General features: G+C 33.5%; 1 protein-coding gene across 1 annotated transcript in view; it reads left to right on the top strand.

Moving 5' to 3' along the window:
• Cnbd1 (cyclic nucleotide binding domain containing 1) overlaps positions 1-14,237 on the top strand; it is a 354,571-nt gene that overhangs the window by 250,702 nt on the left and 89,632 nt on the right. Inside the window, exons 9-10 of the mRNA NM_001371269.1 lie at positions 9,691-9,800; positions 11,245-11,401. Coding sequence (NP_001358198.1) covers positions 9,691-9,800; positions 11,245-11,401 — 267 coding nt within the window. The remainder of the gene's footprint in view (positions 1-9,690; positions 9,801-11,244; positions 11,402-14,237) is intronic.

The following is a 14,237-nucleotide window of genomic DNA, read 5'->3' as shown; positions in this document are numbered from 1 at the left end:
TTGGAGGCTTTCTGCTAAACAAGATCAAGCTTTCTTGTTCTTTATGAATTTTAGCTGACTTGTTCAAAGTCAACTGTTCTTGTTCAATCTCCTCTCCAAGATGACTGATTCAATCTAGCTTCTCTCAGCTTCTCACTGAACTGCTCTGCTTGGTGTCAAACAAACTCTGGCAATTTATTCTGATCTTTTAGCTCCTTCTCATTCTCTAGTGCCAATTGCCTCTGCTGACCTGCACTGAATTGCATCAACTCACAAACTCAACTTCACTGCATTCATTAACTGCACTGCCTTCCAACTCAGTGACAAACTCACTGAACTGCCTTCACTCAGTTTGCTTTGCTATCTCTACCTAAATAAATAAATAAATAAATAAATAAAATAAAACTTCTCCAATGGCAATTTGCTTTTCTTTTTCTTTTCTCGGTCTTCATTCCAGTTCATGTTTTTGTTTATTTGTTTGTTTTAGTTTTGTTTTTCACACTTTTGCATGCATTAAGTTTTACACAGGTAATTATTTAACCAACTATCTCTAGTACCAACTTTCAAACTCAAAAGATACTTTTGTTTGGGACATTTTTAGTGGATAAAAGTATCATTTTATAAAATGCAGACATCTCAGATAATACAACATATCAGTACTTCACTGAAACATGACATTTTTAATTAGAGGAGAGCTATGGCAAGGATTTGTTTTTCTATAGGTTTTTTAACATTGGTGCTGCTATATGTGTATATATATATACATATATATATATATATATATACATATATATATATATATGTGTGTGTGTGTGTGTGTGTGTGTGTGTTAAAATATTTGCTGTTAACTTGTTTTGGATCAAAAGATATATTAATAGCATTTACATATCTCATATCACTTTCTTTTAATTTAAAACATTATTTCTATTATTAAATGCTTATCCATGTTCATCTGCAAAATCTTGTTTTATGATGTTTATTTTAACATTAATTCATTCTTTACTTTAAAATCCTTGGCAAACTTCTTTAATAAAAGACTGTTTATTTAACTTCTAGTTTAGAAAGGGCACAGTGATACAGACAGAACTTGCCACTGTGAACACACATTTCATTAATATTAATCTTAGATTTGTTTGATGAATATCAGTTAAGAAAATATTGCTAGAATTTATTTAGAGAATATTTACAATGCAAAAACTATGAATCAAATTTGGGTTTCTATCACAGAATACATGACTAGTGTCTGAAACATTAGTAATAAATATTTTGCCATTCCATGGAATAATTCTGATTGCATTCCTAAAAGGCTACTCACAAGAAGTAGCGTGGCCTGTCATGTACTTATATATGTAAAGCACAGTTCTAAAGAAAGGAAATAAGATACTTACAAATTGATTAACTTCTCTTCAGGCAGATAGGAAGCATCACAGAATGCTACTTAGCAAGCTCCTAGCACCTCACGCAGCATCCTAAGTGACATGCTGTCTTTGAGAAGATCAGGATTAGTTGGTTGTCCTTCTGAGGGAATTCCAACATCTATGCCTTTATGTTCTTGTCAGTAAACTTTTCAAGTGACCTACTAGAATTATGAGTTTTCAATAAAGAAAAGCAAGATTGGATAGTGACATCAATTCAATATTTCTAATGTTTAACCACATTTTCTTACTAGAATAAATTTCAAGTTTCATTTTTTTCTTTAAGAATATTTTCTAGTTAGACTACAAATTAATGTTTATTTGAATTGTAAATAAATAAAATATCCAATAATATATAGATATAAATAAGTAAGTATCTTTTAAATTTTCCAAAGAAAGGAAAATATCAAAACAAATCCCTTTGTTTTGTATATTAATGATCATGAATTAAGTATCAATACACAAATATCCAGCTGATAAATTATTCCCTATATTAGAAATGAGGTAGATTATAATTCATATAAATATAACTCTACCAAGTAAATAGTAAACATTTATAGTCACAAGGTAAAAGATTGAACACAAACACATGAGAGAAATAAACACATTGGGAAAGGGACAAAGTGGTAGAAATAGAATAGAAGTCAGAAAAAGCAATGTCCAAAGAGAAACAAAGGACTGCAAATATTATAACATTCATTATTACACAGCATTGCCAAAGTAAGTAAATGATAATTGTTTGTCCTTTAAGCAGGTGTGTACAATGGTGTAATGTATTTCAAAGTTAATTTGATAAAAATAATATGGAATAAATCTAGATACTGGATAAATCTGTCTAAAACATTGTACTAATATATGCAGACTTCCTACAAAATTTTAGAAACAATTTAAATACCTAACAAAAATGACATGGGTGAATTTAGTCTGGAACAGTATAGAGTGAGACACAGCAGCCAATAAAATTATCCATGCACATGTAGAAAAAAACGTTCCATACATATCAGTAGGAAAAATATGGCAGAATGGGAAAAGAGATGGATTCATTATGTAGAGTTAGTGTCTTAAATGTTATTGTTTTTCTAGATAAGCTGAAATGAATCTAGATTTAAATATTTCATATAGTGTACTGTATTTCCAAATATAAATAAAGGAATCAGATCACCTGAGAATGAAGTGTGCCTGTGAGACCTTGAGTGTTCTCTATCACAACCCCAGAAATATGTATTATATGAGGTTGATATCAGAGTTCTGTTGAATTTCTGCAGAACTTGTCATTGAGCAGGTAGCTAAAATGAGCAATTTTAATCACAATTTAGCATCATTCTCCTTCAAAGAAGTAACATACCCCATGTTTCATGGAGGGCTAATGTCCAAACTCATGATAATTCTGTGAGTTCAAAGCCTCCTAGCTTGGGGAGAAAGAGGATAAATGAGGACATCAGAGAAGGAACTCCTTAAGTAGTTGAAAGAAGTGCTAGCCTAATCATGAGATTGGAAAAGCAGATCTTTATGTTTACAAGAGCATGTGTCCAATGCTGGGTTGTTGTAACTCAGGGAAGAAGGAAATAGAAGATCAGCAGCCACTCTAGGTCAACAGAATGTAAAGGATGTTGGAAGAGAAAGTGGCACCTTAGTTCACGTTAGAATGATGCTAGTTAGCTTCAGGAAAGTAGTTTTATAATTGCAGTGGTGGATGAGGAAGTAAGAAAATGCCAATAAACAAATCCTTACCCTGGAACTGGACATACCATCCATGGACCAAAAATGTGGTCTAATAAAAGCTGATGAGTCTGATTTTCCCAGGGATATTTTGTATATTGTTCTAACCATTTGTCAGTATCAGTCATAAAACTAACAAGTAATAGACATAGTTCTCTTCTCCACTCACAACACTTCAGAATTCTTATTTCATAAAATGGAGCTCAGAAGTGTATTTGAAAAATTCCCCAAACTCCATTTTTGGAATAATAAATGAAGACACAGAAAGTAAGTTGGCCTTATTGGAAAATTCCTACTACACAAAGATAAATGAACTACAAAAGCAAAATCATGAGAATAACTCGTGGTCATAGGAGCACACTTTCATTCAGCAGATTGGTTATAAATGATTAACAAATAGAGTGTTTAAATTTTTACCTCAATTAATTTATTTCACAGTTACAAAACATTGTTAGATTTCAAAATAACAAGTATTTTAAATAAAGTAATTAACAATAAAAGTGTTAAAAGCTGGGTTAAAAAATGTGAAATGGTTTTGTGTAGCTCCGATTAGTTCCTGCGCTCAGAAGAATGAGGAAGCAGATGCTTGGAGCTGCATCATTTAATTGAAGTTCTCTTACCATTTAGTGCTAGTTCTATAAAATTCTTGCTGTTTTAGAGACAACATTTCATGAATACTCTTATTTTTTGCATAATTACACAATTGTAAAATGATTTGAATAAAATAAAATTATTTTCTTCCCTAGTAAGAAAGGTTCTTAGGAAAGTGACATGTTCCAAAATGGAGCACAGCTTTCACATCACATGACAACAACAACAGCAGCAAAATACTATTTGCTGCTAGAATAGCACTACATACAGATTGGTATTCTTTTAAGTCGGAAGACAGAACTCAGAACTGATTTGGACCAAATGCACTGGAACTCACTCTCAGGCTTGTAACTTGTCATTCTGCTCTTTAACTATGTTACAGGATGTTCTGCGTGTGGTATGACGTGCAATCTAACTGCCTAAATGTGACATGTTTGAGTTGAGTCTTGATTTCTTTACTTTTAATTAAGGGAGACCATGAGTTCTGCTGCAAAAACATTTAGACTATGGAACGCTCACAAAAAGGGACCTTAGCATGACCACACTCCGGAGGATCCAAGAAGCAGCTGAAGTCAGATGCAGATATTTGCACCCAACCAATGGAGGGAAGCTGCTGATCCCTGTGGTTGAACTAGGGAAAGACTAAAAGGAGCAAAGGAGAAGGGCGACCCTGTAGGAGGACCAGCAGTCATAATTAATCTGGACCCTGAGATCTCTCAAACACTGGACCACTAACCAAGCAGCATACACTAGTTGATATGAGGCCCCCAACACACATATAGTAGAGAACTGCCGGGTCTAGGTTCAATCAGGGACGATGCACATAACGGTCAAGAGACTGGAGGCCCCAGGAAATTTAGAGGACAGGTGGTGTGAGGGGTGGGGACATCGTGGAGACAGGGGGTGGGAAGGATGTATGTGATATGGAACAGACAGAGGGTAGACTGGGGAATAAAATTTAAAATTTAAAATAAATAATTAAATAAAAAATAGACTGGATATATTGTAACTTATCTAAAATGTATAATGTAAAACGGTGTTGGGACAGTTTTAGAGTTTCTGCAAAGACATCCCTGAGTTGTTTATTATCCTCGGAGGAAGGCTTTAGTATGGTTGAGATTGTATATTAGCTATGAACTCTGTATCTACAGTGTTTACTGCATTGAGTTAGTTTCTTTCTATTCCTGGATTTGTTAAAGTTTTGTATTTTATTTATTTTATTTTTATAATCATGAAAAATTGTTCAACACTATTGAACTGAGATCAGATGACAGGGACAATTCTCACTTGGACATGGGTCATGGTCCTCTACATAGCCAGTTCAATTTGATGAGCCAGTTTCTTGTAAAGGTTGTTTAAACTGGTAACATTAGTCATATAGGCCTGTAGTTTTCTTTTCTTAGAGTAGCTTTTCCTGTATGAGCTATCAAAATACTGCCTCATTCATAAAATGAACTAGTTACTACTCTTGCCCATTCAGTGTTTGGCAGACTCAAAGAAAAAGTGATGTTATATCATCTTTTCCAGAGTTAACCTGACCATGGGAGGCTTTTGTTTACTGAATCCAAATCCTTATTAGATCTATCTGTTCAGGTCTCCTATTTGTCCATGATTCAGGATTTGTATAGTAACTATTGCCAGTAATTTATCCATTTATTGCAGGATATACAATTGATGGCATGTTTATACACAATATTTCTACAATCATTTTTATCATATCAATTGGTATTTCAACTTTCATCAAGTTTTATTCACATCTTTTAAAAAATTGCTAAAAATCTAATTTTATATTAATTTCTTTTACTTTTTTATTTCAAGTATTTATACTCAGATATTTATGGTTTCCTGGGAGTTTCTCCTTCTCCTTTTTATACCTTTCTGGCCCCCTGACCTGTGGCCCTTCACGGGAGGTCCTTGTTTTCCTGAAGTGGGCATTCATTGCTGTAGACTTCCCATTAGTAATACTCTTGCTTTATCTCTCAGGATTTGGTATACTGTGGTTTCGCTTTTATTTCATTTTAGTGCTTTAGGTTTTATTTTTAATGTAATTATTGTGAAATATTTTTCCAATAATTTTATTTTTAGGGGCTTTACTTGCCTCCTTACTAATTTTAAGAGTTGTGTTTTTTGATTTTGCATGTTAGTTCTTGGATGGATATATATTTTATTAACATTTTTTTCTCTTATGGCTTAATTTTTCATCATTAGGAATATTCTTTTTTAGAGTAAATTTCTCTTTTAATTTTCTTAGGTCTGGATTATGCATCCAATGCTCACAGATTTATTTCCAATGTCATACTCTTGATGTTAGTGCTAAAACCGAGGTTTTATAGTTCTATAGTCTTATGGTTACCTTCTCATAGTATTGCTGGGTTTCATTATACATTTAGGTCTGTGATTCATCCGAAGATTTTTTTTGAAGTGTAGAAGGTTAAAGTTTGAATTCAGTTTGTAATCTGCTGAATATTCTCAGTGTTTGGTCTTTGTTTCTTTGTCCAAAATCATTTGACTATATGTAGGTCAATTTGTATGTTCTTTATTTCATTGCAGTGTGCTACCTGTCTCTTCTTGTAACTTTAACACATTTGCAGGAAGGAGGCTGCACAAGAAGTCTTCATTTTAGTAGCGTCTTTCTTTCTAATTTCCTCCTTTCTTTCAATATTTTGCCGGTGTCCCTATGTCTTTTTCATCTTTCCAAGAAATATCAAATCAAATTGTTTTATTTATGAATTAACAGTGGAGTTTTAATGAGACCTCTACGAACTTCAAGTTCTCTTTTTTCACTTTAAACATTTATTATTAGTCTAAAAGAGGCACTTCTGAGTCTATAGATAATTTAGGGAGAAACTTCCATAGAAACAATATTGAATCTTTATATTTATTGATTTAAAACATTTCTCTACTTATTTAGAACTTCTTTGATATCATTTGTCACTTGTACATAATTTGTAAATTTGTACATGTTTTGTAGCTTTTCTCACTTACATACATTGGTTAGCTTTATAATGGAGTATTTCACTCACGTGAGATGCAGATGTATATGATATTGTGTTATCTTAATTATTTGTGTTTATTATTTGAGAATTTTACGTGTAAATAAAATATACCTTTATTATATTCACCCTCATTTCCCCTGGAACTTTCAAACAGTTCCTTCCAAACTCAAGCATTTTTTCTATTATTATTATTATTATTATTATTATTATTATTATTATTATTATTATTATTATGTTTTAACTCACAGTAGTTGCGGCCTAAATGCTCAACCATAAGGATCAACTGCTGGGTATTAAGAAGCCACCCTCTCTCTCCATAGAGAAACATGATTTTCACTCCCATAGAAGTCACCAAGTGCCAAGAACCTAGGTACCTTTTGCCCCCACACCTGTGTTGGAATTTTCAGGGGTGTCGATCTTGAGCAGGTAACACAGCTGCTTTTAGCTCATGAGTGCAATGGCCATATCATATCCGGAAGACTGAGCTGCACAGTGCTTCTTTCCTTCCTCCAGTCTTTAGAGTCTTTATGCCCAAATTTCCAAGATTCACCTGGATTTCACTAGGGGATATGTCAAAACACAACTTAAGTAAGAAAGGTTATACATAAAACGTTATAGTCTATCACTCCCTAGAAATTATGACAGTGGGAAGTGGGAATTTGAGACCACAGGTCACATTCCATCAGGGCTCTAAAAGAAGACAGCAATGACTGTTGGTGCTCAGCTCCTAGCTCCTTTTATTCTGTCTAGACATCTAGTACATGGAAGAATGCTGGACACATTTAGGATGTGACCTCTTACCTCAGTTAACCCATTCAAGAAATCCTCTTATAGACATGTCCAGAGATGCAATTTTATTTTGATTATAGATTCTGTAATGTAAATAATCAAGATTAAACATCACAGTTCCTAAGAGGAATGTACCCTTATCTTAAATAAAATTAGGAAAAACTGAGCCAAGTTAATCACATTTCATAATGCATTAGGTATATCTATATCTATATCTATATCTATGTCTATGTCTATGTCTATGTCTATGTCTATGTCTATGTCTATGTCTATGTCTATGTCTATGTCTATGTCTATGCCTATGCCTATGCTTATGTCTATGTGTCTATGTCTATCTGTCTATCTGTCTGTCTATCTATCTATCTATCTATCTATCTATCTATCTATCTATCTATCTATCTGGGTAGTACAATGTGAAAATAATCTGAAAACAAGAAATATGAAAAAAATGTCTTAACGAGGTTATTTGCAAATAGAAATTCAAAATAAAAAATAAATTTCTGGAGAAAATATTAGGGCAAACCTCAGGCCAATAAATCAGGAAATTGTCACTATATGAAATATTTGAGTTGACAAACTAAAAAGATGTTCTACAATAGGATATTATGCAAAAATGAAAGCACTTAAATTAATTAAAATAAAAATTGAAATGCAGTCAAAGAGTTACAATCTAGCCTAGTAGATTAGAAACTGAGCTAAAAGTAAAGGATTCAATGTTAAAAGAAAACAACATGAACTAAAAATTTAAAAGCTGAACATTCACTTTAAAAGGATATTTAAAATTAACAAAATTGAAAATGAATAATAAAGATTGATTGATCTAATTAGGTAAAACTCCCAGTATTATAAGAACATTTATACCTTATAACAGTACATATGCAAATATAATTTAGTACTTTAAATATAACATTTTGTGTTCCTTATGGTTTGTAGTATTAGAGGTACATGCTTATAGTCTTCATACTGATTCTTGCTTATGGTTCTTCTTATCCTTCAGTAATTTTTCAAATTAAGATTCTATATACAGGTATAATATCTAGACAGCCAGAGTTTCAGATTTCACAGTATTTTTCATATATAGTATTTACTCTGTGGCAGACAAAGCTAAGTGTGTTTCCTATATTTACTAAAGAAAACATCAATCACAGGGGAAATTAGATTTTATCTCACAAAGCAAGGCTCAAAGTTAAAATGAAAAGGGAAAAATCAAACATGAAATTCTATAAAGATCAGATTTTCAAATGCCAAAGTAACAAGACCCGCAATATTAGACAGAGTATGGTGTATTAGAGATCTGAATAAGAGTTCCCTAAAAATACCATAAATACACAAAATAAAAAGTTTGGGAACTCTGAAGAAAGAAACCTTTAAAGAAAGAACTTTGAGGAAACGTCTGGGTTGGAAAAACACTTACACTCACTCTACCTCTCCACAACGCTCATTTGTCTTCCAGGAACAAGATGGCCAAAAGCCACAGATTAGAGAAGTTATATACTTTTTATAAGGACATACAGGAGGTAGCTGTGGAAGCTTTACAGTAGGGCAGCATGCCCCCAAAACCTTTAGTTATAACCACTGCTATATTAAGAAAGTTTCTGGTTTCCAGATGAAGGTATGGAGTCCGGAGAGTTATAGTTAACATTTGTGAAAGTCATTATTCAAATCTATAAAAGTTTGAAATCAGACACATTAGACATATTTTTTAAATATCATTTTAAACCTGGTATGTGTTTACATGTGTGTGTATGTGCAAACACTTTAGTGAAAGTGCCCAAGGTGGCCAGATATATTGGATTTCCGTGGAACTGGGGTTCTAGGTGGTTGAGGGCCACCTGATGTGGGTGATGTGAACCAAACATGGGAAAGAAGCAGGGAACTCTCTGAACTATTGAGTCATCTCTTCAGTACCTAGAATAATTTAATATATAATTCAGTAAATGATGCAGGTGAGTACTCATCAATGTTTATTTCTATAGCAGTAGTACACACACACACACAGACACACACACACACACACACACGCACAATAGGTACACTTTTAAAATTTCTCTTTACACATGCAGTGTCTATAGGTTGACATTTATTCAGAAAATACCATAGTTATTGAATTAAGTAGCCTAATTTTGTCAGAATATACTAAATAATTTTTTATGTCCCAAATGTAAAAGGTCTCTCTTTCACTCTTTCTCTTTCATTTTCAGTGTTAGTAGAAAGTGGAACTGTCATTTCATTTGTGGGTTATATCAACTCTGGATATTGTAACATTTACAGAAATGTTGTTGGACTTGTGGACCTACCAATAAACAAAGTGGTGAGTTTCAGCTTATTTGCTTCTTTTGAGAATTAACTACTCTAATGACTTAGGGATGCTGGATAACATTTTCTCATACATATTGAACACCATACATTTGGTATTCTTAGATAATGAATTGCCACACATACAGAGTAAAAGAATCTACGATAAGTTGCATGGATCTCAACATAGGTGGTATGAAAATCTCAAACCCCAAAAAAGCACAAGATACTCATTTCACTTTATCAACCAGGCAAAAAGGAGTGATAGAAACAGAAAAAGAATGAATGATCATTTCTCTGATACTCTGTAATAGGATTCAATTAAATATGTAAACTGGCTTATTCTCTGACATTTCTGTGATATCCACAGTAAAGCTTTACCGTGTCCAAAAATGACAAATATTTAAATTTTTATGACTTGATTTCAACACACTTACTAAAGACTTCCTCCTTGTTCAAGTGCCAGCCAAATCCTTGTCTTGGGGAGATATTTGTTTTTCCATGCTTACTGTTGCCTGATCATCATAGTTTTGATACAGATTAGATCTCCCAGGAAAGATGTCATCATCTTCTCACCCTCTGCAGAACCATCTGTACTGAAACTGCAGCAAAGTTTATCACAAGGACCCTGATTTGAAATAAATTATTAGATTATTCAACTGAAATCACCTTTTTTCTAAGAAAGCATAATAGTTGGAGATGCAGCTCACAAAATTCCCAGTTGTGATATGTAAATGGACCTGAGATTAATTCACAGTAACACACTTATAAGCAAACACACCCACACAATAAATGAAGAAAGACAAGAGTGAATAGCCATCTCAGTGTATGCCATCACTTGTAGCTATTAACTTTTCTTATCTCCATCCTCTCAGTTACTCCAATAACAGTGTCTTCCACCTGAGACTGAAGTTTATTACAGTTGGTAGTTCACAAAATATTGTTAAGTTACACTCTGTACTATTCTTGGGGCTTTGAAAACTTGAACTAGTTCAACATTGCTCAGACATCTTAACATATTCACAAATAAAATGTAGGATAGTTAGATGGCTCAGCTTGCCACCAAGCCTGACAGACTGTGGAACCCACATAGTAAAAGGAGGGAACTGAAGTTCTCCTTAGTCATCTACATGCATATCATCATCACCACCATCATCATCATCAATCATCTCATATTCACACATACTCTGAATTAGTAGACATTAAAATAATGTAATAGCGGCATAACTAAATGGCAGTTTTGTCAGCTATCTTTCATATACTGAAGGGTACTTGAATGTATTATTGCTTTATTATAAATGGAGTAATATACAATGAATAAAAAGTAAATGTTTCCTCTGATGTCAATAAACTTGGCTACTAATTTCCTTTAGCCAGAAAGTCTATGAATTGCTCAGTTTCTAATAATAGTGATTATGTGAATATTTTCATGAAACCTCTATTGTCCCTATATTTTGCAGAAAAAAATTAAAAAACTTGTTTATATGGGTAAACTTAAGGAGAAGGAGTCCTTTGGTGAGATCAGTATTCTTCTTCAAGCTCCCTTCACATGCACAGTTATTACTGGACAAGAAGTTGAGATGGCAGTTATTGAAGATAAGGACATACAGGGTAAATGTATGAATGTCATTTAACTCTTTGGCCATTTAATCACTGGGGTTTTTGAAAAGAGAATAGAATTTTAACTGAAAAATGGAGACTTATAAGTGAGTGTGGATTCATGCATAATAGTGGCTACAGATATATTAGATTTTAGATAGATATGTAGTAGAAAGATGCACCCCTTACATTATTCTGACTCCATTTTTTTACTTTCAGCTTGTTGAGTTTACTAGTCTTTTTTATCATTCACTGTTAAATGTAGCAGTCCTGGTTTGACAGAATGATTTATACTATATTTAAGGTGTTTCTTTAATGATTTTGAACCGGGTAAAATATGTACAATGCTAATGTTCAAAGACCCAATCATACACATATACATGACATAGACAGCATACACACATGCATAGATGCATTCTCACACGTTAAAAACACATGAATTCAATGCATGCCTATACGCACATGCATACATATGTGTGCATACACACATCCAAATTTTGCAATATTTAAGTCAAATATTGAAACCTTAGGGCTTTAGTAATAATAAAAGAATAGTGATGCTGTCACAGATTAAGATATGCAATTGAATATAAACAGAAATGAGTGATTAAGCCATTATCCAGTATAATTCTAAGTGCTTCTCTGTACACTCATGCTAAAGAATGCCATATACCATTAAATAATAGAATAGGAAACATTTTTGGACATAAAGATTGGTGAAAGATTTTTTCCTTAAACTACCTCAATTGAACAAAATCCTTGGATTCCAAATTTTGAGTATATAAATCTCCTGGAGAATGTACCACCTACACTTGCTAAAACTTTATTCAAATGAAAAGGCTATTTCAAACTCGTGTCTGTTATTAAAAAGTGTGGTTCTGAAGTGGTATTTGTTAATTTTCTTCACGTCTGTGTCATTCAAATACAACTCCCTTGAAGTTAAATATCACTTCACAACACCAACTATGAATTAAAACAATAATTCCTTCAGTATTTAACATGTTTTTCTTTCACTAACAATATTAGTGGGTTACATAAACACATTAGATACCATTTTACTTAAATAAAGATTTCACACATTACACATGTCCGATTGTTAGTGGAGGTAGAGAATCTTCATGGTTTGACAGACGGAATGTCGGGCTTTAAACAAAGTAGGCAAGTGTTCTTGCACTGATACACTTTTCACCAAAAAATTGCTTCATTCAGGGCTTTACAGAGAAACAGAACCAACTGAATATTTATATCTGTTAAGGAGATTCACTGGGAAGCACCTCATCTCTAGCCAGGAGTTCAGCTGTGGCCTGAGAATAAGGGAAGCTGTTGGTGGAACAAGTTTTGCCATAGTCTGAGACTAAAGATCTCAAAAGTTGTGTGTGTGTGGGGGGGGGAGTAGGGGTGGTTGTGTTTGTGTGTGTGTGCACACACACACATACACATACACATGTATATGTAGTAAGGAAATTAAGTAAGTTTTGGATTATGAATGTTTGATAATCTTTTTCCTTAGTGGATAGAAAAACAGTGTTCCAGAATAAGGAGACATATATAGAAATTAGAGATACTGAAGGAGAAAGAATCCATGCTGTTTCTGATTTTGTAGCTCTGCTGGTATATTGAATTACTGAATTTTACCTTTTCCCATTGATGACCAAGTTTCCTTACTCTTTCTTCTAATTTAGATATTAATACCTTTTAAAGATATTCTTATACACATACCTGAAAAGGGTTTTCATCATATATCTGAAATTGTGTATCCCCATCAAACTGACCATATCAAACACATGAATGTGTTTCTTTCAAGCATTTATTAGAATCTCCTTTGCCACCTGGCAGCCCAAATTTAAATAGATGGTATAATATAGAGATGAAATTGTTCATGTGCATGCTATTCATCTTCTAAAATTTATTCTATAGTTCATTTATTTTAAGACTGATTTCACAAGGCTACTGTCATGCTCTTTCCTTGATTCATTAGTCTCTAGGGAGAATTATGATTAGGAACTATATTTTCCAAAAATTTATAAGGCAGTAGAATAATAAGTTTATTGTAGAATATATTTATATTTCCAAATTGTAAGTATTGCATATTTTATTTCAAGGGAATTAAAATACATTTAAAAAACAAAAGTAGCTCAAGGAAATTAATGCATGGTTGGTTTTAATGAAAGGAAAATATTTACACATGAAAAGGGAACTTTATATATAGTTTGTGTGTATGTCCGATTGTGAGTGGAGGTAGAGAATCTTTATGGTTTGGGGGATGGAATGTAGGGCTTAAGCAAAGTAGGCAAGTGTTCTTGCACTGATACACTTTTCACCAAAAAATTGCTTCATTAAAATTCATATTTTTTACTTTATTAGATATTTTCTTTATTTACATTTCAAATGTTATCCCCTTTCCTAGTTTCCCCTCCAAAACACCCTATCCCTCCCCATCCCCCACTCACCAACCCACTCCCTCTTCCTGATCCTGGCAATCCCCTATACTGGGGCATAGAACCTCCATAGGACCAAGGGCCTCTCTTCTCATTAATGACCAACTAGGCCATCCTCTGCTACATATGCAGCTAGAGCCGTGAGTCCCATCATGTGTTTTCTTTGGTTGGTAGATTAGTCCCAGGGAGCTCTGGAGATACTGGTTAGTTCATATTGTTGTTCCTCCTATGGGACTGAAATCCCTTCAACCCCTTGGGTACTTTCTCTAACTCCTTCATTGAGGACTCTGTGCTCTGTCAAAAGGCATTCACGTCTGTATTTGCCAGGCACTGGCAGAGCGTCTCAGGAGACAGCTATATCAGGCTCCTATCAGCAAGCTCTTATTGGCATCCACAATAGTATCTGTGTTTGGTGG

The sequence above is a fragment of the Mus musculus genome, chromosome 4 (genome assembly GCF_000001635.26).
Source record: "Mus musculus strain C57BL/6J chromosome 4, GRCm38.p6 C57BL/6J".
In the NCBI taxonomy this organism is placed as follows: Eukaryota; Metazoa; Chordata; class Mammalia; order Rodentia; family Muridae; genus Mus; species Mus musculus.
Note: the sequence above shows the minus strand (reverse complement) of the source record. Positions and strands in the feature narration are given on the sequence as shown.